Source organism: Rattus norvegicus, chromosome 3, assembly GCF_036323735.1.
Source record: "Rattus norvegicus strain BN/NHsdMcwi chromosome 3, GRCr8, whole genome shotgun sequence".
NCBI lineage: Eukaryota > Metazoa > Chordata > Mammalia > Rodentia > Muridae > Rattus > Rattus norvegicus.
Window position 1 is genome coordinate 188,587,560 of NC_086021.1, and position 23,288 is coordinate 188,610,847.

Sequence of the window (23,288 nt, forward strand, 5' to 3'; positions counted from 1 at the left end):
ACAAGGTGGGTTGCTATTACCAGGACACTGAGTTTCCTCACAGTCTTCCACATCTCTAGAGCCTGGATGGAGGCCCTGGATAGAGCTTAAGGGACTCCCTTTCACCTCCCAAGCCACCAAGCCAAGATGAAAGCAAGCATCAGGTAGGAAGGTCTCCAGAGCTTCTCCTAAAGCCCCAGCAAGAGAGCCCACGAACAAAACTACCCAATATACGAGGGGTATGACACCAGCCAGAGGTCAGCTCAGGAAGAATCTGGAAAGCAAGCAAACCCCAGCCTCTTGCTTCCTGTCACAATCTCCAGAGCAAAATTCAAAAGGAAACCAGCCATTAGGTGGCCTTTGCCCTAGTCAATGCATGGGCACAGCAATGGAGGGGGCCAGCATCCACAGAGAACTGCCCAGCCTGTGCCTGGACTAAGGATGCCCGAGGGACAATCCACAAGAACACAGAAGGCAGGGCTGACAATGGCTGGGCCCTGAAGGCCCATTCTTCCTACCCCTTCTGGTCTTCAAGCAGCCTGGCCTTAGCCTCTTAGTCCTAAAGGTTCAACCTGTGGCCAGAAGCACCTGGACACGTATGCTGTGGACAAGCAAGGCGGCTTCAGCCAGGGCCTGAGCAGGCTGCCTCCCAGGGCAGTACAGATACCCAGTCTGTCTGCAACTGCAACATTCTCCCAACAAGCACACGCCTCCAGCGCACAGAGCCAGCGGAGAGGCCCGTGGGATGGGGAGGTGGCCCTCAAGCCCCTCTCCCAGTGGAGAAGGACACGGAGCATGCACGGGTGCAAAGGCACAGCATGCTGCTCGGCACAGCCGGACGCATGCACACGACGGGGGCTCCCCCATGCGGGGGCCACCACAGCTGCCTGAACACGGCTGGGTTGTTCCAGCCAGGAAAGGGACAGGCACGGGAGGGCAACCGGGAGGCAGGGGCCCCAGAGCAAGCAGGACAGATGCCTTCATACATGGACAACAGACAGGGGAGTGGAAAGGGAAGGGTGTAGTCAAGGTGCATAGGGTTAGGAGGCTCTTTTCAGCATCCTGTTTCCAGTCTTCCCTAAACCAGGCCTGCAAGTCAGAAGGGGGAGACATGGCCTTTGGCTTTTGGGGGCCCCCGAAGAGCCCAGAACACAGCGAGCTGCCTCCCTCAGTGAGGTGCCGGCTAAGGGTCGGTCCTTAAATGCCTAGTAGAGGTACCAGAGTGGCCGGCCCCAGAGGAAATGTTCCCTGAAGGTTATTGAACTGTAGACATCAGTAACCCTGGCCAGCCAGCCCCCTGCTCTGGCAGGAGGGGGCTCTGTCTAGAGTCGGAGGCCAGGCGCCCAGCTCTGCCCTGTGTTTAGGTATCGAGGGACTCAGAGCTGGGTGGGCAATGTACCGGCTCATCCTGAACCTCTAGTAAGCAGGGAGGGCAGGAGCGTGCAGCGTGGTCAGTCCGTGCGAGCATTGCGTGGTACCTAGAGTGTCCGGGGCAGCATCCACACAGGCACCCTCGGCACGGTCTGCCTTTACTGGAAATGAGGAGAGTATAGTTAGTCCTGGGGGCGGGTGACAGGACCGGAACAGAGAGCAGATAACTGGGGCACTGTGACCACCTAGGGAGTTCAGGCTCACAATCCCCCAGCCGCAGTATTTGTGTCTGAGCAGGGACAGCAAGAAAAGGGAGCGCGCAAAAAGTCTTCTGCTGCCTGGGAAAGAAAACGGTTCTCTATTTTTGGAGAGAAAGAATCCCTGTTTTTCCTCCAAAAATATCCTTTCCTTCCAAAGCCAGAGTGTGGGTTCATGTTTTAAGAGACGTATTATTTTTTTGCTATACTCATGCCAACAAAAATAATAATAATAATACATGAACCAAGATGTTGCAGGAGGCCAGATGTGGATGGAGATAGTCTGGGATGTGACCACTGCAAAGCATGCGCCTTTCATGGAGGGAAAAATGTGCAATTTAGCTTTGCAAACCAATTGGCAAGCGGCGAGGTTTTGCCACACCAGCCTGCGATCTGTCAGTAGTAGGCTTTGATTTGTTTGGGAGGCAATGGCTGCCCCCAGTTAGATGGAAGCTTAAGAGAAGAGGCTTGGAGACGTAGCCATATTTAGAAGGACTGGTCAAGTACATTCTTCTGGGATGGCACGAGTCCACCTTATTGCCATGGCCTGGGCTAACAGAGCTCCAAGGAGAAACCTTAGCAAAATCCCAGAAAACAGTGACCCTTTCCAAGAATCTCCCAGACTGTTGAGGTCTGTTTTGCATTACAACATGAAAAAAAAATGTTTAAGTTTAAAAAAAAGAAGGGAAAAAAGGAAGAGAGAGAGAGAGAGAGAGAGAGAGAGAGAGAGAGAGAGAGAGGGAGAGAGAGGAGAGAGCCAGCAGATCTCTGAGGTCAGCCTGATCTATAGAGGGAGTTGTTTCAGGACAGTCAGGATTAAGAAACCCTATCTTGAAAAAGAAAGAAAGAAAAAAAGAAAGAAAGAGAGAGAGAGAGAGAGAGAGAGAGAGAGAGAGAGAGAGGAAGGAAGGAAGGAAAAAAGAAAGAAAGAAAGAAAGAAAGGAAGGAAGGAAGGAAGGAAGAAAGGAAGGAAGGAAAGTAAAAGCAAAAATTACAAAAACAAGCTTTCTTTTTTTCCCTCCAGGCCTTCCTTCTTCCTGGATAGTTAAAACAGCACTTCACAAACTTCGTCTCCAAGGAAACCAACATATAGGACCATCTCAAATCAGAAACAAACAAGCCCTAGGAGTGCCCAGCAGTCTGTTTTCCCATCACATGTTTATTATGTCATGTGTCACTGACTGCCCCAGTCGCCACCCCCTCCCACACCAGACACAAAGGGACACACCGCTCTAACTGGCATTAACAGAAATTAAAACTGGAACCAAGTTCCAGAGAGTATCTGCTGACCAGGCAGGCTAGTTCTGAAACCGCTCCTGCAGGACTTTGAGTGCTTGGAAGACTTCTGCCCAAGCGTCTACATAGGCTTGGTGTTCTAAGTAGACGAGCTGCTTTGGGCTCCTCAGAGATGCAAGATGAAGGCTGGATGCTTACTGCTTCACTACAGGGTAATGTATCTGCAGCATTCTCTGTGACTTGATCCAGGGTTAAATAACTTGTTAAGCAAGTGAGCCCCTAGTGTCTTGGACCCTGGACCCCAAGTCCGTCCTGGGAACAAAAGACAGAGATGGTTCATTTCCAGCACCTTTGACAAATGTCCCTTTTGTTCCCCAGTTCTATGGCTTCTTGAGAACCCTGGACCTGAAGCCCAGGTCTGCTATAGAAACCCTGTCTGATACTTGTGTTGTCTAGTTTGGAAGCCATGAGAATCCTGGGCCTGAGCCCAGGTCTGCTATAGAAACCATGTCTGATTCTTGTGTTGTCTCGTTGGGCAGCCACTGACCACCCCTGGCCACTGAAGCTCAGGAATGAATTCCAGTTGTGTTCATTTTAATGAATGTCGTATGTGGCTTGTCATTCTTGTCTGAGAAAACATGGCTCGAGAGCCTGATGAGATCCGGAGAAGCTGCTCTCCTCAGCCTTCCCTGATTGGCGGGTACCAAAGACCTCCAATTTGGGCTGCTATGACTATTCCCTCTGATATCATTTTTCTGCCCCATCAGCAAAGTGAAGCTATACCTTATGTGCAAATGGTTGGCCAGTCTCAATCACAGGCAGACGCCAACTGGCCTGCCCGTGAGTATGCCAAGCCCAGTGGAGAACAGATAGGCCCACCGACACTGCCTAAGGCCAGACAGGGCAGATGGGCACCAAGACACACAGACACCACCATCTGTGAGGAAGACTGGACCTGTATGGACAAGAAGGGGAAAGCCAGGGCTAAGGGGCTCCTTTAGGCACAGGGTAGGAGACAGTGAGAAGGACAGTGAGCCCATAAAAGACAGTCACAGCAACTGCGGTCACAAAAAACAAAACAAAACAAAAAAACACTGGTACAGCACAGGCCTGAGCTCCCACCTGCCCTGGCTCCCCTGACCCAGATGTCCCCCAATGTTTACAGTCTAGTCATGTAGGTCTCCTCAGGAACAAACCACCCCATGCACCTTCATTATGAGGTACAACACACCAGGAAGGTACCTTTAGGTAGCTGAGGGTCCTGGGTTCACACCGCCCACTTGCCCAGAAAGATGTCAGCTGGTCTTGCCAGGGAACACGTAAGACTGTGTCCAGGGTTGGCCAGAAACACAGCCACTGAGTTCTGCTAGACTGACTGAGTCTAAGAATAGCAAGATTCTGGGGAACCAGGCTACCCTCCACCAAACTTAACATTTAGACAAGAGCCCAGGGGTAGGCTCACCCCACTATGTGTCTCTTAAGTAGCAGTTTCCTGTACACTTCCTATGTTCTTGGTGCTAAAGAGGGAGTTTAGCTACTCCTGAAAGAGGCTAGAGATACTACCCTACCCTCCATTACCTGGCCAGCAGGTGTGCATCCCAATGAAGGAGTGGGAGTCCTCACTGACAGAAACTGTTCCCACTCCCTCAGCACTCAGCTCTCCAGGTGCCCCAACCTCCTTGAGGATCCCAGTGTCCGTGCAAAGGACCTGCACACCCTTCCCAGGGATGGCAAATCTGCTGCCTCAACTGAGCATTTTGGGAGCAGGGTGTCCTGGAAGGACTGGGTTTGTAGATACTAGCCCTGGAGGAAGGGTGTGGAGGTACAGGCAGGTAGGGGCCACTGACACGCGGGGAAGACAGAGGAGTGGCAGAGCGGAGAGCAGGGGAGCCACGGAACATACCGGAGAGCCAGGGGGCTCCCATGGGTCCTCACCTTGAGTCCTGCTTTTCAGGGTCAGCACCTCATCCCAAAAGACAGAGCAGACGAGAAAGGGGCCCAAGAAGGGCAGTAACAGTGATTAAAGCACTTGGGGGCAGCAAGATTTTCCAGATGGGGGCAGAAGAGGACGAGAGAGAGAGAGAGAGAGAAAGAGAAAGAGAAAGGCTGAGACGAGACTTGCGCTAAAGCTACGGCAGCAAGCGCAAGGAGCTGCTAGAGGCCAGGAGCCTCCTGGGCAACTTGTTTCCAGTCAAGGTGCAAGGGTCAGACAGTCATGGTGGTATGGAGATGAAACAAGAATCCTCCAGACCCATCACCGTCAGGGCAGTCTTGGTCCACCCAGGGCACACCCCTGGTGTCCATAACCAAAGGGCCTCCCAGCTCAGGGGTCACTGGAAATAGTACTGAGAGAGGGGCAGACCAGAATAGTCCTGAGGAACAGTGAGGAGTTGGAGTGGGTACCCCTTGGCACAGCGAGGCTGCCAATACTCTCCTGTTTTACCCACACCAAGGCCAGGCGAAGCTAGCTCTCTTACCTCCACATGTCAACAACCAAGACTACGCTAGACTGCCTGTGTCTTTCCAGCTAATTTCCTTAGTGACCAAGGTTTGCCACATTGGTTGTCCCTTTAGCTGATTTGGGAAGCCTTGCCACTCTTTGTCATTCAGGACGCCACCTATAAATCATCCTTTTGTGGGACAGGAGAGGACGGTGTTTGTTCTCCAATGGATAGAGAATGGGTTCAGCCTAATTCCACCCTCTCTTGTACAAGGGCAATGTTTAGATATTCTAAGTAATCCTGGTATCTGGGAGGTCACTAGGTGTCAGGCAAATCTCCTTCTGAGACCCTAAGTCTATGAGCCATATACACACTGTATCTTATGGGCAGGTCACTTCGGGGAGGGACACACTCAGCCTGAAGGCCTTGATGCACACTGAAGGCAGATGCACACTGAACTCAAAATCTGTGAGACGGTGTTTCTTTGCTTGTAAATGCTAGGATAAAACAGTCTGATTCCACCTTTCTCTACTGAGCAGAGCTGACACGGGATCCCCACCTAACCAACCGGAGCAAATGGAGCCTTGGAGGTCAGCAGGGACCAGGAGAGAGAGACAGAGAGAGCAGTGAGGTAGGAATATCCTTGGAGGTGTGAGTGGTAGGGCATCTTAACCTCCTCAGGAGGACCCTGGATCTTCCACCCCGGAAGGTTATCAGGGAGCAAGTTCCCTCTTCCCTTCTGCCAGCATTCTGAATACATTCTCCTCCCCACTAGAGTGACGGGAGGGACCCCACCTGGGGCTGCAAATTCCAGCAACATACCTGCAGGGCACACAGGAACCAGCCTCAGAGTTCCTTGTGGGGCTAGCCCAAGGGCAGAGTTGGAGTAGATGATTCCCCAGAAGCCCCACCCCCCTTGCTGCTCAAACCCCCGTGAGGAGGCTGTAACTGAGAAGTGACCCTGGGTGTGCCAGGACACACAATCACTTGCTGTACAGAGAAGCACACATGGGGCCCCGTGGTGTCCTGCCCTATGACACACGTTGTACATGGAGGGAACAAGGCAAGATGGGTATAGAACAAGCCAGGGCGGCTGGAGGCAGGAGGAACTGACCTTGGTGATGGCTCTGGCTGTGGCTCCTTCCTTCAAATAGAGGAACAAAGAGTTAGTAGCTACCCCCTCTGGCAGCCCCATGGCACATACAGTGGCCCAGGAAAGGGGCCTTCCCTCGGCCCCCTCTAGGATCTCTTTCACCGACTCAGGCCCCTGGCCTTAGACCTGACACCTATCCTCTTGTTCACAGGTTGGGTTGTACATAATGAGGCCTGGTGCAGAGAATCATCCTCCTAGGGTACCTGTCCTCTCCTCCTAGGGTACCTGTCCTCTTGATGAGGTACTACAAGGCCCAGGAGCAAGGCTGGGAGAAGGAAGGGGCTCCCAAGGGAACTGTGGTCTTCTGACCCGGGGGGGGGGTCCTTTATTGTATATTAATGGATGATGCTCATTTCAACACAATCATACTAGTATAATAATAAAGCTTCAGGAAGAAAATGTAGCTGGAGAAAGCTCTTGACTTAATGGAATTTCCCTCCTGTGCAATTTTTTTTTTCCGTGACAGCAGGAATCAGCCAAGGACTTTGTCACAGTCCATAGTATATTAAGGCCAATAGTCATCCCCAGGCTTGCAGAGCCATTTTGACCATTATCTGCCTTACTTGGGTTGGTTCCTTTTAGTGGAAGTAAGCAGATGGTGGCTGGATCTTATTTAGCTAAGAAAGGAACTTGAGGAGTGACCCATGGTACCCCTCAGGAGGGCAGTGCCAGGTCAGTCTTTTGTATGACGAGGGCTTGTCGATACATTTCCAAATACTGCCTGGTTCCTTCTGTGACCCTTACAGAGGAGTTACACAGAGTAAGGGCCTAGTTTAGGGTTCTCTGTAGGACCCCAAAGAGGCTCAGGATGAATGGCATTAGTCAGGAGAGTCCTGTGTGCAACCAAGAGATAGTCCTAGAATGGATCCCATTAGACATGAGCATCCTATTGAGGACCTGAGGTAGCTGAGAAGTGTGTGTCAGTCTACTCTAGAAGAGTCCTTTCTACTGCCCTCCTGTATAAGCGTCTTCATTCCTGACCTCCACCAAAATGATTGACTGGACCTGAGTCACATATCTACTTTCTGCCCTATCTGCAGCCAGTGCTCTGGAACTGAGCTGTCTCTCCCTGAAGTGCTTCACCTCAGGCATAACCCTTTGCTGTCTGGACAGGCCGAGAATGTCCCTAGATCTCCAAGTTCAAGTTTCTCATAGGGGTTTCCCAACTTATTTTTCTTCTGAAATTTGACAGTGAACGTCAAGGAGAAATTAGGCTGTACTCTTTGTAATTGGCAGGAAACCTCCCTCAATGGTCAAGCATCCAAATCCACCTCCTGTGATTCCGCTTCCACCCAACGGGAACACAACTCAAGCCAGCCTTTGATACTCTACCACAGGTACAGTTTCGGTAACACATTATGTGCTGACTTCTTTCTGAAGGGTATTAATTCCCATTTAGTTTGGATATGAAGTATCTCCTTGAATGTGTCATGGGCTGAGGTCTAAGTCCCCAGTTAGTGGCATCATTGAGAAGTGATCGAGTTAACCTCATCCCTGAGTTAATCCATTCATGAGCTCATGGAGAATAGGATATTCGCAAGTGCAGGGAATATAGACAAAGACAGATCAGTGGAGGGTGCCTTTGAAGGGTGAGTCATGTCCCTGGATTCTTCCTGTTTCTCTCTTCTTCCTAACTGTCACAAGATGAACAGTTTTCACCTGTTACACCCTTCTGCCATGATGTTCCTGCCTTGACACATCCTACAGGCAAAGGAACCAACCACAACCATAAACTGAAACCTCACTTCTTGGGAGACTTCTCAGAGCATCTTTTAATTTCCATGCTTCCACTATCCCTTCCAGGTGGCGTGTGTTTGTTTTAATGTGCATTTCAAACCTCTTCCGGACCCAATCATTTCCCAGCTTGAAACCCACTCTCACACTCTTGGGTGTTTGCTACAAGAGCACCCCATTTTATTGGCTCTGGATCTGAGTTATCTAGAGCTTCAGTAACATGGCATTATAATCAGGTTGTTAGATCTGACAGTCCTGGAGTAGAGACACAGAAGTCAAGGTGTTGCTGGGCTGAACTCTTTCCCAAACTCTAAGAGAGGATCCACCCTGCCACTCCCGGTGACTTTGGCTTGTGGCTATAACACTACAGTCTTTGCCTGTGTCTTTATTTAGCTTCTGCCTTGTTAGTTTCTCCAAAGTTCTCTCTTCTTATATGGAAGATTGTGAATGGATCCAGAATCCACTCAGAAAATCCAGGTGTAGAAGGGTCACTGGAGGTCACATTAGCAGGTTTGGAAGTGCTCACATATGTTTAGGAACATGGCCTGCCATCAACCCACTACCACCTTCCTGTCCTCCCGAAGGCTCTTTGGAAACAGAAATTTGCTTGGCGCTGTAGCCCCATTCTCTGCTTCTGTGGAGAGCAAGCCCTTCTTTATACCCATCCCTGGTTCAAACACCAAGAGTCACAAATTCTATAACTGAAAGACCAGCAGGTACTACTGTGAACATGCCACCACCCACAACACTGGGAGCGCAGTGCTGGGACACCACTCCCACCTAAGCACTAGCCATGAATGAGTCAGACAATACTTTATCGAAGTCCATTCCTTACCCCACCCACCTCGTGCCCATCCCCTTAACCAGCTACTCCTCTAGGGACAGGATCCTTAATCCGGCTAGCAAAATCTAACTAGTCTTTAAGACTAGTAGCCAAGCACATCCCGGGGCTTTTGTCACTGGCCCAAGTTCTAGATCCCCTCGGGAGACCCAAGCTGCCCACTGTGCCCCAGCGTTCCAGCCTTAGTGTGGGAGGAGACCCTGTGCTGACCTGAAGGTGAGTCCAGATTTGCTCTTGAGATTCCTCAGCAGCTCCAGCTGGTTCAGAGGCGGAATGAGTCTGAGGCAAGAGAAGGAGAGGTGAGTAAGCCTAACCCCCTAAGAGCTGAAGCTCAGCGCTGCACACCCACATCTACGCCATCCACAAGAGCAAACAGCAGATGCCAGAGTATGGGTGTAGAACACCTGAAGCTCTGGGCTTAGTGCCTCCACCTCTCCCAAGCTCCAGGGCTGTCTTTACCTATGCCAACCCCTTCTCCCAGTTCTCCTGGGGCCTGGGGCCTCGGGCACAGGAAATGGACAGCAGGCCGTGAGGACCCAGCCCTTCAGCACAGAATAGATCAAGAGAGCAGAGTCCAGGTAGGGTGTCTCCTCCCCAACCTCTCTTCCACTCTATTTCCCTGCCTCTGAAAATTTTCAAGGAGCTGCAAACAGCACTACAACATATTCAAGGTCCCTTTACAGAGCTTCTTTGCCTCCAGAGACTGGAATGGTTCAGGAGGAAGGTCAGAAAGGGCTGTGCTGGGCAAAGAGAAGCTCATATCCAGGTCTACAGGATGATTATCCCAAACAAATGAAAAGTCTGGTTTCATCGGGCCCTGGTGCTTTGAGGACCCTCAACCTATAACATGACTCTGATCCTTTTCCTGACCTGGTCACACACCGCTGGCAGCCTGTGCCAGGCCTCTGCCTGCCTTCCCTGGCGTTTGTTCAGTCCATTGCCACAGACACAGTATCAGGAAAGGCATGTTCCTATGGGGAAGGTGAACCCTTGCCGCATAGAAATGAAAATCTCCTCATCGCAACCCACTTTCTGCCTTAGACCCTCTGTCTCCTCCTGGAAAATGCCTATTCCACGAAATTCCCACCTCCTTGGCTCCTATGACTCCAGGCCCTGCCACCCTTTTCTCAGTTCTGACCCTACCTGCTCTAGGACACCCTCGTGATGCAGATCCTCTTGTATCTCTTTCAGCACTGGCTTCTCACAGCCCTGACTACACGCCAGGCTCCTCAGGACCCCCTCCCCCACCCCATCTTGTCTTTCATTCTTGACCCTGCAGTTAAAAAGCACAGCCCTCCTGTCTGTGTGACCATAGGTACTAGAAATGCCCTGTGTCTTCCTCTTCCCTCTGTTCACCTCACAGAGACCCTCTCAGCATCTCTCTGCCCCACCCCCCACTCCAGTCGGTCTCTCAAACATGCCCAGAAGCCCTGTTCTTCTCTCACTCAAACATTTAATGGCTCCCCCACCACCTCTAAAACAGAAGGGCTGCTGAGTTCATTGCCCAATTTGCTCTTCCCTCCAAACCTGTCCCTCCACAGCAGAGAGAGACCCACCCTACACCCCTGAGCCACTTCCGCCCCTGCCTATCTTCTCCCCTCTCCTTTTACCCCCATAGGTTGCACAGGCTTTGACAAGGGTAGCTACATTTGGGCTTTCTTTGCTTCCTAGCCACGGCCCCAGGATCAGACCTAGAAAGGCTCTGAAAATCCTGGTTTAAACAAAACAGAACAGAACAGAAAGCCTCAAGCCCTGTGAGCTTCTCTCTCTCTACCCTTTCTTGCCTCCCTTCCCCCAAGCCATTCACTGTCCTTGACAGGTCACCATGAAGCAGGAACAATATGTTAGTAGGCTGGTGCCATGAGGTCCATCCCTCCACTTTTTCACCCAGCCCTGGGGCCTGGAGCAGGGTCTCTGGCCCAGCCCTCTGCCTTGGGCTCCCACACTCACCACCACCACATAGGTCAGGTTAGACACAGGAAAAACCAACCCTCCCAGCCACACTGGATGCATGCCCAGGACACACAAAGCAGCAACCAGGGGCAGACACATGGGAGTAGGGCCGTGCACATAGCTGGTCACCCCTGAGCAGTCACAATGGATTGGGGGAGGAGCAACCCCAGGAGAGTATGGGCTAATCCGAGAATACTGTTGGGCTCATGGGACAACTCCAGCCACACAGGTTGGGGGCTCTGAGGGACATTTTCTTTCTGAATGTGGTGCTGGCTGGAGAAGATGGGCTGAGGTGAGGAGAAGCATGACAGGACAAGACACGGATCTTCCATGTGCCAGGAGATCGGGAGCCCCGGGAGAGGCAAGACGTTAAATGCTACTACCACAGTTACCTGTGCCTCTGGGCTCTGGGAAGATGTCCAAGGGCCTACTAAGAGAACGACCCTTCTGAGAGTCAAGTATTTAATCTCCTAGTCCAGTCCCTATAAAAGGTAGGAGACAGGTCGCAGTTCCAAAGAAAAGGACCTATACCTGCTATTGGACCAGGCCAGGAAGGACTGATCCACTTCGTAAGGGCTGTGCTGGTCTGGGAGTCTTCCTCCAGCATAGACTGCACCCAAGCAGGGTAAGGAGGTGGCACACCTTCTACATGTGGGGTACGACTTCCTGAGTAGCACAGCTACATGCACATGGGAAAAGAATGTCTCCTGCTTCCCAAGTTGGCCCGGAACACAGCAAGAAGGAGCCACCACCCAGAATAAATAAATGGCTCTGCTCCCTGGGCCTTCATGCTTTCTCCACTGTGGTATATGGGGTCATGGGGGCACTCAACTCTGGAAGGGAGAACCTAGGGCAGATGTCCAAAGTAAGATTCTAGTCTGGGATATGCTCCTGGTCCTAAACATTGATCCCTTAGAAACACAGTTAGTCCCATGACTGATACTGCTCATAAGTAGAGGCAGGAGCAGGGAACCACAGCTCTAAGACAAGGCAGGAAGCAAGCCACACTGAGGAACAAGACACACCAAGGACAAGGGATCCAGCAACAGGGAAGCAGCAGCTAAGGAAGCAGGAGTCAGAGAGGCAAGGTGTGCTCACACTGGCCCAGAAGGAGCTATAGGCTAACACAGGGATTCCAGGCAGGAAGGGGCCATCGGGTGGCAGGGTCTGACGATGGTAGCATGAGGACTATAGGGCAGGTGCTCTAGGATGGGATATGAGCTCTGGAGGGCTTGCCCCACCCCAAACTCAGACAGACGAGAGCTACACACATCTTCCATCCCATGCATGTCCTACCTGGAGGCCCCATAGGTTTGAGTTTGTGAGCTTTCAAGGGTTTCACACACACACACAAAGGGAAAAGAACCAAATATTTCAAAAGAACGGGATAAGAAAAAGGAAATGAAAAAGAAAGTTGAGGGAAGTAGGGGAGACAACAGAATAAAGAAAATTAGCCCATAGCTCAGTCCTGTCTCAATGCCCTGCTAGGAGCACGGAGCTTGAGGCAGGGCCAGGTGAGGGCTCAGGGCTGCAGAGAAGCCTTGGGTGGGTGCTGATGGCAAAGCCATCTTTGTTCTGGCAATGCCTTGCCAAGACTGATGCAGGCAGAATGGTCTATGGGCTATCTGACCATTGCTGGTTGTCAGATCCCTGAAGATGATCCCCAGCCCAGGAGTCCTGACAGAGCTCTGTGCCCATGCTACCTGGGCGTGCCTCAGATAGGCAGAAACAGGTGGGATGAAATGGTCTGACTCAGGTAATGAGGCTGGGGAGACCTGGTCTGACTTCTCTCTCTGTCTCTCTGTCTGTCTCTCTCTATTTCTCTGTCTCTGTTTCTTTGTCTGTCTCTGTCTCTGTCTGTGTCTCTCTCTGTCCCTCTCTGTGTGTCTGTCTCTATCTCTGTCTCTCACTCTGTGTCTCTGTTTCTCTGTCTTTCTGTGTGTCTCTCTGTCTCTGTCGCTGTCTCTCTTTCTCTGTCTGTCTATCTGTCTGTCTCTCTGTCCTGTCTCTGCTCTGCCCCCCCCCCTCTCTCTCTCTCTCTCAGTTCAAGGTGAAGAAACAGCACCCAAGGGGCTCTGACTTACAGCTTCAGGCCTTATTGCCTTGCCTCATGTTTTCTTTTTAAAAAAAAAAAAATTATGTATGTGAGTACACTGTTACTCTCTTCAGACACACCAGAAGAGGGCATCAGATCTCATTACAGATGGTGATTGTGAGCCATCATGTGGTTGCTGGGATTTGAACTCAGGACCTCTAGAAGAACAGTCAGTGCTCTTAACCACTGAGCCATCTCTCCAGTTGGCTCATGTTTTCATCTAAGCTCAAGCTTTGTGTATACAATTCCCAAGCCAGGGCTGCTACCTGTCTTCTGTGCAGTGGCCCACAAGCCAGCTGGCACTGTCTCCTGATGGCCCCCAGAAAGGCACTTCTTGACCTTTCCTGTTTTCCAGAATTTGGGGGGGGTGTGTCTTGTGTTTTGTTTTGCTGAGGATGCTGGGACGATATGACTTTCCTAGCCCTAGACTCTCACTATAGTCTGGGTTATTCCTTACATGCACACACACACCATAGTTGCTCTGGTCTTTGCTGGAGAACAGTCAGAAGAACAGTCACCTCTATACTTCTTAAGTCTTGGGCTGCTAGAGTCTTTGCAGCCTCCAGCACTAAGGCCAGCATTCATTTCATGGGATGTCTTGGAGTGGGGATCACAACACAATGAACCCAAAAGAGGAATGGAAAGCAAAGGATGGGTACAAGACTAAGAAATAAAAGTCACAACACTGTAAAACAAAGAACAAAATCAATACTGTGAAATAAACCACACAGAATCCTTTGTGGAAAAATACATACACTTGAAAACGAATATAAATGAATGGGGTTTAAAGAGCAAATGTAAATTAACAAGCAAACCACCATGCAGGGTGGTGAGGCTGGGCCTGGCGCAGTACCTGTACATGGGGACAGTGACTGTCCGCTCGTAGTACTGCCACGTGGAGTGCAGGTCGGTGCGTGAGAGGTTAGTAGCATAGAATCTCCAGGCAGACTGCAGTGGAAAGAGGTGAGATTGTTGTGGCAGGGCCGAGGCTACCCATCTCCAGGGACCTCACCCACTTGGAACTGTAGTCCCCATGCCTGTCTTCAACCCACAGCCTCAGTTTAACCTGATTTAAGCGTGATGCCCACAGAAGCTGGCGGGGTCTGAGAGATACTCTGCCTCTGGCTCAAAGCAAGTCTGCAGTGAGCCTTGGTGGTCTTCCCTTCTGTCTTTCTTGACATCGAGTGGGTGACTTCATTGTCTCTCCAGTCCCAACCCCATGAGACCTGGGAATAGGGACAAGGCTAGGAGGACTCGACTTCTTTCACTAGGCATAGTGGCCCAGGCTCAGGCTTCTTCACTGGCTCAGACCACTTTCCATTCTGTATACATTTTTTCTTTTTGTATATTTATCATAATCCACACAACATGAAGTCTACCATTTTGACTCCTTTAAATTACACACAGCATTGTGTGGCCATAGCAACAATCTATCCCTAGCTTCTTACCCTTAGGGAGGCATGCCTACACATGAAGTAGACACTTCCGTTCCAACCTCCCACCAGGACCTGGCAGCATCAGTCTTTCAGTCTCTATGGATTTGACTGTTTTGGAAATTTCCTATCATGGAATCTCATGATTGTGTGATCTGCTTGTTAGTTTCTTGCATGGAGGGAAAGGCCCCCAGAGCTGAGGATTATACACTGAGCTGTATCACATTTGGGACTGAATAACACTTGATGGTACAGACATAGCACATACATTTTGATCATCCACCAGTGAGCATGGCTCACAGGTATTTTGACTGTTATATGCACTATAAACATGGAGGATTTTAGCTTAGGTTTTGGGTCCTAACAAAGGAGTGAACACGTGGTAAGGCAACAATGTTCCATGTCATGTGGGTAACAATGTAGGCAACAATGTTCCATGTCACATAGGTAACAATGTTACATGCCACTTTCTTTTCTGGTTCTTTTTGTTTATTTGGTTACCCCCCCCCTTTTTTTCTTTTGGTGCCAAGGGTAGAATCCAGAGCCTTGCACATGTGAGACAAGTGCTCTACCACTGAGCCCAGCTCTGATCATGGCTCTCTGAGTGGTGGCTACACGTTACACCCCACCAGTGGTGTGTGAAAGAAAGTCCAGTGCCACTATGTTCCCACCAATGTTTACGGTCCATTTTTAAAATTTTAACCATTCTTTCCAGTGTCAGCTGGCATCTCATGATTTGATCTTCATTCATCTAATGGCATTTTTCACATTTGCAGCCAGTTGTCTCTCTTCTTTAAAAAAAAAAAAAGTCCATTCCCTTGCACCAAAACCCTCTGGGTTGTTTGTCTTTAGTGCTTGAGCTACTGGGGCTCTTTATATATTCTGGATATTAAGCTCATTCCCAAACCTTTTTCCCATTCCGTGGGTTGTCTTGTCATTCTTGAATGTCCTTTGAGGCATACATTTTTTTTTAATTTTGATGCTCTCTAACTTTTCTTTTGTTACTTGTGTTTTGGTGTCAAATATAAAAGATAAAAACAATAAAGCTTCCATACTTCTAAAGTGTTTAATAGATTTAGCTTTTTTTAAATTTATTTACAGCAACATCCCAACATATCCTCAAACTCAAGAGCTTCTCACCTCAGCTCCGAAGTTCTGGGATTACAAGTAAGCACCACAAAGCCTAGCCAAACATCATCTTTTTTTTTTAATTAAAAAAAAAAAAAACTCCAAACTGAGCATGATGACACATGTCTATTATATAGAACCTAGGAGGCTGAGACAAGAGGATCACATGAGCTTGAGGCCAGCCTGGGCTACAGAGACTCTGTTACAAGCAAGCAAACAACAGCAACAACAACAAAACAGGTCTCCAGTTGCCTAATATGTTGCCTAATGGGTTGAAACAGTTCTCATTACACAACTTGGTGCCCTATGTGAAATCAGTTGACACATAAGCTCACTGTTCTACTGGTACATTTGTCCCTACATGAGAACTATATACTTTTTTGCTGTTGTTTTGGTTTTGTTTGTTTATTTATATTTATTTATTTAATGTATGAGTGCTCTCTATACATGTACACCTGCATCCCACTATAGACGGTTGTGAGCCACCATGTGGTTGCTGGGAATTGATCCTCTGAAAGAGCAGACAGTGCTCTTAACTGCTGAGCCACCTCTCCATCCAGAGGTCCTACACTGTTTTGATTGCTGCGGCTTTGTAATAGATATAAAACCTGAAAGTGTAAGGGTCCCCATAATTTGCCCTGCTTCAGTGCTGTCCTGAATATCCAGAGTCCATTGTAATTCCACAGATACCTTAGGATTAGCCTTTCCATTTCTGAAGAAAGGGGGTGGAGGGCACTGGACCTACATGCCAATGTTTGGGGAGAACATTTTAATGAGATTATGTCGTCCAGTCCCTGAACATGAGATTTCTTTTTACTACTTTGGTCTCCTTCAATCTTTCTCCCCTTTTTTTTTCCGGTGCTGGGGACCGAACCCAGGGTCTTGCGCGTGCTAGGCAAGCGCTCTACCGCTGAGCTAAATCCCCAACCCCCTCCTTCAATCTTTCAATAACATCTACCTGAGGTCCAGGCTGGCAAGGCTGAGTTCTATAGAATGCTTTGAGGATATAGAAGGCCTGGTACCTCCTCTGAGACTCCCCCTCCAAGTATTTTTCTGCTCAGGAGCCAGAATTATAATCAGGTGATAAGCCTCTTGAAAAACCAGTCTTTCTACTCCTGTACCTACATGAGGGCTACTGGGGACATTGCTAACTAAAGCTTTGGCCCCAAATATACAGGAAAGTCATCTTTGCTCAAAGGAAAACCCTTTGATCAAATGTTCTACCACAATGCCTTCACCCTGTAATCATGCGTCATAAATGGGTTGGAGATGTCTTGAAGCTCTGGGAACCATCCTGAAATTCACAGTGGGGGAAACTGTGTAGGCAAGACAAATAAGGAGGCACTTGGTGAGGCAGGAACAGCTATGCTATTGATCTGTGATGGCAGATTCACAGGGTGCTGTTGAATATGTGGGGGTGGTATTCAATTTATGCAGCTCCCTGTTAAACCTTTTGGCCCCACGGACTTGCAGTCATTTTATTTTTCAAATGGGCATTCTGTTCTCTTTTTGTATATTTTGAAATTACAAAACAATACCCATAAGTTTTATGGCGAAAGCTGTGCAGCACAGACACAAGAGGAAGCTGGACCCAAGGCTAAGACAGTGAAGGCCACATCTTTAAAAAGAAAGACAGATACAGGGCCTCATTCATCTGGCAGGAAAGCATGGCCAACTCCAGAGTCCAAGAGGAATCTCTGTCTTCTGCATGTGTGTTCAGGTAACCTGCACATCCAACCTGCCCCTAAATGGTAAGACCACCTGAGCGAGCAAGTGCAGAGCACAGTGTCCACAGCTCAGGTCGAAGTGGCACGGATATGCCTCAGGAGCCACTTGCTTCCCCTCTCAACCTCTCTAAGCTGTGGGTCTCACAGCTGCAGAATAGGTGTGATGAGACACCTACCTCACAGGACACTCGAAATGACCTAAATGGTTTCTGGGACAGTACAACCTGAGCCAAGTGACCACTTGGCATAGGACCATCCAGCAGCAGTGTCATGAGTCACTGGGTGTGACCTCAGATGTGTATAGTCTATTCTTATGCTGAGCACCTTGTTTTCCAAACACAGGCTATAGCCTCCCCATAGACAGGGGAGAGGATGGTTACAGCCATTGTCAGTACCAAGACCCTAGTGGGCTCCCTTCTAGGTGAGGAGGAATCAGAACAGGGGTTGGTCCCTAACAGGGACTAAGGCTCACCTGGATCAGACCTGCCGCAGGATTCCGCCGTTTCTCAAAGTGTTTTTGCCGATGCTGCTCTTGGACTTTCAGGGCAAAGCCGGATCCCAAAATGCCCTGCAAATCACTGAGGTCAGACCGTATCCTGGGACCATGTCCCTCCTCACCCTTGCCCATAATACTTGTGTTTTGTGGGTGCACCTTCCTACACCCTTAGAATTCTTTAGCACCTCCAGGCCCGGGGAACCTCTGGCTAGCAGAAGGCAGTGCCTAGTAATCCCTATCAGGAGCCCTCCTAACCTGCTCTGTCCACAAGGCAGCTGAAGACAGCTGGCCTCTGTCAGCCCCAATCAGCAGGCAATATACCCATCCCATTCTGTACGTGGCAGATGAGAGCCCCCACTGTCTAGAGTCATCCAGATGGGAAAGCCATGGAAATCAACAGAGCTATTGAGAAGGCCTGATCTGAAGACACTAGAAGTGTCTTACTCTGGTCTGGTCTGGTCTGGTCTGGATCCTCTCTAAGAACTATGAACCCCGCAGGGACCTGCTCCTGTCCAATATCTTCACAGTTCACAGGTGGACTGTGGTCAAGTCTTTCGAGGAGCCTCTGAGACCCCTAATATCCCCAGAGCAGGAAGGCATGCAGGACTTACAGCAGGAAGAGCGAAGAATGAGACACCAATGAGGGTAAACGTCGCTGCTAACAGCCTCCCGTTCCAGGTCTGAGGGTACTTGTCCCCGTAGCCAATGGTTGTCAGGGTGATCTGAGGGGCAGGGAGCTGGGGTCACTTGGGCAGGCTGTCAATGGCCTACCACAGAGGCCACAATCCCAGGTTAGATGTCCTTGCTCAGCCATAGGAAGTTCATCCAAGTAGTTTAGGGGGAGCTGGACACTAAGACTTTGACTGGACCCACAGGAGGGTCATTCTTCCTACATCAACCATACCAGGGCAAAACATAGGCCAGGGTCAGCATAGGCTGTCCTTTATTCTACAATCCCATCAAACCCCAATCTTTCTTCTACACTGGAGGGGGAATCATTCCCATGTGTATGAACTCCCCTAGTTCATAGACGAGCACCAATCAAGGAGAGAAATTCTCATCCAGATGAGTTGCTGGCATTTCTACCCCTGCTCTGTGCTCAGAGGAATGGGGCACTAGTTAACTGGTAAGTGCCCATCATGTCAGGGAACAAGATCAAGGAAGTGCAAGGATTCCAGGTCCACAGAGTGTTAGGACTCAGAAAGGTCTAGAAGAGCAGGATTCGGGGAGAATGGGGGACAGTCTAGGAGAGGGTTTGGCCCAGGAGGGGAGAAGGCAAGGGGTGGGAATAGAAGGTGGCCAAGAAGACAAATGGGTAGCTGTGAGGGAGGGGCTGCTATGAAACCAGTAGACATTTTAAAATACAAGGATTACTTTGAAACAATAAAGATAAAATGTTTGCTTCAGTTCTGAAAGAGAAGGAAGGCCTAGCCCCAAGAACACTGAACATTCTTTTTTTTTTTTTTTTTTTTGGTTCTTTTTTTTCGGAGCTGAGGACCGAACCCAGGTCCTTGCGCTTCCTAGGCAAGCGCTCTACCACTGAGCTAAATCCCCAACCCAACATTGAACATTCTGAAGAGAATAGGCTATATCACTCTCACAGGACCCTGAGGCCCGCTGGTTACAGTTCAGGGCCCCTGGGTACCAAGTTGATTCCCTCAGCAGAGTCTGGGCACACACTCTTAGACAGTCCAGTTTCTCCTGTATCACACAGTCTCCTCCACCAGTCACCTCAAGACTTAAACTCGCTTCACTCCTAATATATCTGCTTCTTCCCAAAGGACTCGGGGTTCCAGGCCTGAGGGCATTAGTAAAATCACAAGTAAACTTCCCTGTGGCTTCACCCGGCAGTTGTCTTATCCTCCCCCCAGTGATTCTGCAAGCACAGCACCTGCCTAGGTCATCACCTCATGGCTTGTCAGGTGAAACGGCCTCTGCCTGAACCTCCAAGGAGTCTAAAGCTTTTGGGGCGAGAGTGTAGGAGAAACCCATTTCTATCTCATTAGAGTAGGGTGGGCTCCATAAAGCAATATCAGAAAACAGGGGCCTAGGAAACCTGCCTTCCATGTCCACTACAAGCAGAAGTCCAAAGATAACTAACAGGAAAGGGGCAGTGAGAGAGGACTTCTGGAGTGTTCTAGGCAGAGTCAAGCATGGGGAGCCTCAGACACAAAGGCCACTTGGGCAGCAGCAAGTCTTGGGGAGCTGCAATTAGGGCCACTGTCGGTAGGTTGCAGACCACCTAAAAAACATCCCAGAGAGTCAAGGCCTGAGTTTGCGATTTGCACTCTGTGTGTGTGTGTGTGTGTGTGTGTGTGTGTGTGTGTGTGTGTGTGTGTGTGTGTGTGTGCGCGCGCGCACATATGCATACACACACGCACAACCATGTGTACCCAACTTTTACACGGGTCCTGGAGATCCAAAATGAACTCCCCATGTTTTCCCACCAAGTACTTTACCCACTGAGCCATCTTCAGTATTGTATTGTCCCCTGTCCCTCACAGTGAAAGACAGGATTGACTGGAGATGGAAGGCTAGCAGCAAGTGCCTGGAACGGTGGCAGTTCACACTGCTCCAAAGTGATGAGGGTTATTCAAACTCCTGAGCTGGGAAGCCCCAGGATGGCTCTATTCTGGTCATTACTCTCAGAGCCTTGATATTCCCCCACCTTAATCCTTCTCCTACACAGTCCAGCAGCAAGTGGGGGAATTGCAAGAAGGTAATGGGGAGAAAGGAGCCCAGTGTGTCCCCTATCACATCTACCAACCCAAGAAGCACATCAGTCTCAGTCGCTGTCATGTCCACAGCCAGCCACCAGGTGTCCTCCAAGAGACATGCCCACTCAGCTCAGCCTAATGGCAGTTAGGTCTCTCCTTCAGATCCCAAGGGGCAGGGTGTACATCCTTAAGATAGCAGTAATCAGAGGATGTGGAGGAGGAAGGAATGGTGACCGGTGACCAGGACTTACCAGACCCCACCAGAGTGCATCCGCGTAGGTGTCGAAGTGGTCATTCTCACCCTTTTCTGCCAAGTACACCAGAAACGAGGCCAGGATGAGGCAGAGGAAGCCAATGTACCACGCAGTCACCAGCTCCTGCAAAGGCAGGAAGCCACATCATTTTCCCATTCAGGCCAGCCTGGAAGCCCAGCATGGGAGCCCTGCCCTCAACTGTGCAGCTCAAGAGACTCGGAGGATGGAGTCCCCTCCTGATGCCAGCAAGGTACATCTAGAGTAGACACTGGTCAGGGTTGACAACAGGGCTTTGTCCTGAATACTGAAGAGTGACTGCTGGCTGTACAATGCAACTTTCAACGGACTGTTTTAGACCTGCGAGCAGAGCATCCAGCAGCCCTTTGAACACCCTGTCCGTGGCTGGGTGAAGCATATACCCCACACACAGCAGCTGGGGTCCCAACACTGTGGAGATATCCCCAAGAAGGGGTGCAAGCCTCAATGGGCATATACTCAGTTCCCAACACTGGGTGTGCAGTGTAGAGGGGGGAGAGAGACCAGGCCCCCAGGGAGCTCAGCTTCCCCAGAGCCCAGTGCCTGACCCCACACGATTATGGCTGACAAAAATAAAAGAGGGCCCAGGCAGGATAGAGAGCATTTGAGTCAATGAGAACAAAGGTCCCATAGTACAACCTGGCAGAAACCAGGTCTTGGCCACTGAGGATTCCTTCAACACAGAATGTGTACCCACAGTCACGCCATGAGTACCCTGGTCAGCAGCCGCCACAAGCCACAACTTAAACAACCCCTAAGCAGGTGATTCAGGCAGAGTATCTATCGATCCAGGCCCTCAGAACCAGGGAGGGAAATTGCTCAGCTACAGGGGTTGCCAGCTAACAGGAAGGATCGCTCACACTAAGAATAGAAAACAGCGGGGCTGGGGATTTAGCTCAGTGGTAGAGCGCTTACCTAGGAAGCGCAAGGCCCTGGGTTCGGTCCCCAGCTCCGAAAAAAAAAAAAAGAACCAAAAAAAAAGAATAGAAAACAGCTTCTAAGGACAGGTGAGAAAGACAGTCAGCCGTGGGATAAAAGGAGAGGCTCCTTTATATCTTGCCAGGTCCGTGACTGCATCAATGCTGAGCAGCCTGGAGCCTTGAGGTTATGGAAAACAGCAAGGCCCAGGCTGGGCCAGGGCTGCTCACCTTGCTGTGAGCGTAGACCACCGATCCCAGGAGCTTCCAGGTGCCGCCCCTCCGGTCCATACGGATCATCCGTAAGATTTGTAAGAACCGCAAGCTCCGAAGTGCAGATGTGGCAAAGACATTGCCCTGGGAGCCAGCAGCCAGCACAGCAATGGAGGCAATCAGCACCATGATGTCTGTGGGAGACAGGCACAGATCACAGCATCTCCTCCCCAGGGCCCCCAGAGGAGGACTCAATGACCCCTTAGACATGCAAGGGCATGTGGGGCCCTGGGAAGGGTGGTTTTCAGTGCCCACCCTGCCTACCTGTGATCTCCAGGAGAGACTGCCCAGCAATTTGTCCCCCTCCCAACTCCTAGGCCCTGCTAGCCATGGCCTCCAGTTCCAAGTCAGTGATAAGAAGGAACTTCCAGAAGACCCTACCCTCTCACTTAGCCCGTTGTGGCCAAGACAAAAGCAACTCCTTCCCCAGACCCAACTCTGGTGGCCATGTCCACCAGGCCTCACCGATCACACAGAATGGCTTCCTGGCAAACTTGAGCCGGCCCCTCCAGCCTCGATACCGGCAGCAGCAGCCTGCAGCCCAGATTCTCACAAAGTACTCAACACCGAATACCACGATGGTCACGATTTCCTGGGAGGTGAGAAGAACACGGATGAAGACACGACCAGGCTTTAGGAGGGCTACCTCTATCCTACAATGACACTTTTGGGACAGGGATGGCTAAAGCCCCAGGGATCAGAAGCTAGAAATCAGAGCTTCAGGCTTAGCTCAAGCCCCACAGGGCACCTAGCTCATGTCAGCCAGGATTGAATCCCTGCTAGAAACAGATCCTCCAGGGACTTACTGTTGCCAGCAAGTCCTGGCCTGTAGACCACCAAAGGAACCCCCTTCCTGCCTCCCTTCTGAGCTGGAGTGGGAGGCTCTAGTGCCATTGTGAGGGGTGGGCACAACAGGGCTGAGCTGAGAGAGTTCGCAGCCATACCAAAGGGAGAATAGGTTCCTCTAGAATTCAGGCAGCTCCAGGGCAGTGGGGCAAAGTGGGTGGAAAAGCACTCTAGTGGGATCATTCTTGAAGGGCCACCTCCGTTACCAATGGCAACAGAGAAATTACGATCCTGTTTCCATGACACCCACCCCTGTCCCGTCACAGGGTTTATGCGAGTGAGCATCATGGCCTCCCACCCCTTCACCCACATCTTCTGGGAAGCACCACACACTTCAGCGGGGGCATCTGAGTACTGAGGCTCCAGAGAGCAGGGCGGAAAGGGGGGGGGGGGATGGTGAG

General features: G+C 50.4%; 1 protein-coding gene across 21 annotated transcripts in view; it reads right to left on the reverse strand.

Annotated features, from left to right (window-relative positions):
• Positions 1-23,288, reverse strand: part of Kcnq2 (potassium voltage-gated channel subfamily Q member 2) — a 59,047-nt gene that overhangs the window by 15,215 nt on the left and 20,544 nt on the right. For 7 of the 21 annotated variants that reach the window (XM_039104178.2, XM_039104184.2, XM_039104177.2 and 4 more), the window contains exons 3-12: positions 22,507-22,633; positions 22,000-22,175; positions 20,813-20,938; positions 18,456-18,566; positions 17,821-17,916; positions 13,914-14,008; positions 12,262-12,291; positions 9,223-9,291; positions 6,399-6,428; positions 1,458-1,511 (exon numbers count right to left, since the gene is read on the reverse strand). In XM_039104178.2, the coding sequence (XP_038960106.1) occupies positions 1,458-1,511; positions 6,399-6,428; positions 9,223-9,291; positions 12,262-12,291; positions 13,914-14,008; positions 17,821-17,916; positions 18,456-18,566; positions 20,813-20,938; positions 22,000-22,175; positions 22,507-22,633 (914 nt within the window). The remainder of the gene's footprint in view (positions 1-1,457; positions 1,512-6,398; positions 6,429-9,222; positions 9,292-12,261; positions 12,292-13,913; positions 14,009-17,820; positions 17,917-18,455; positions 18,567-20,812; positions 20,939-21,999; positions 22,176-22,506; positions 22,634-23,288) is intronic. The other 14 variants (XM_017591445.3, XM_039104185.2, XM_039104182.2 and 11 more) reach the window with 3 other exon arrangements.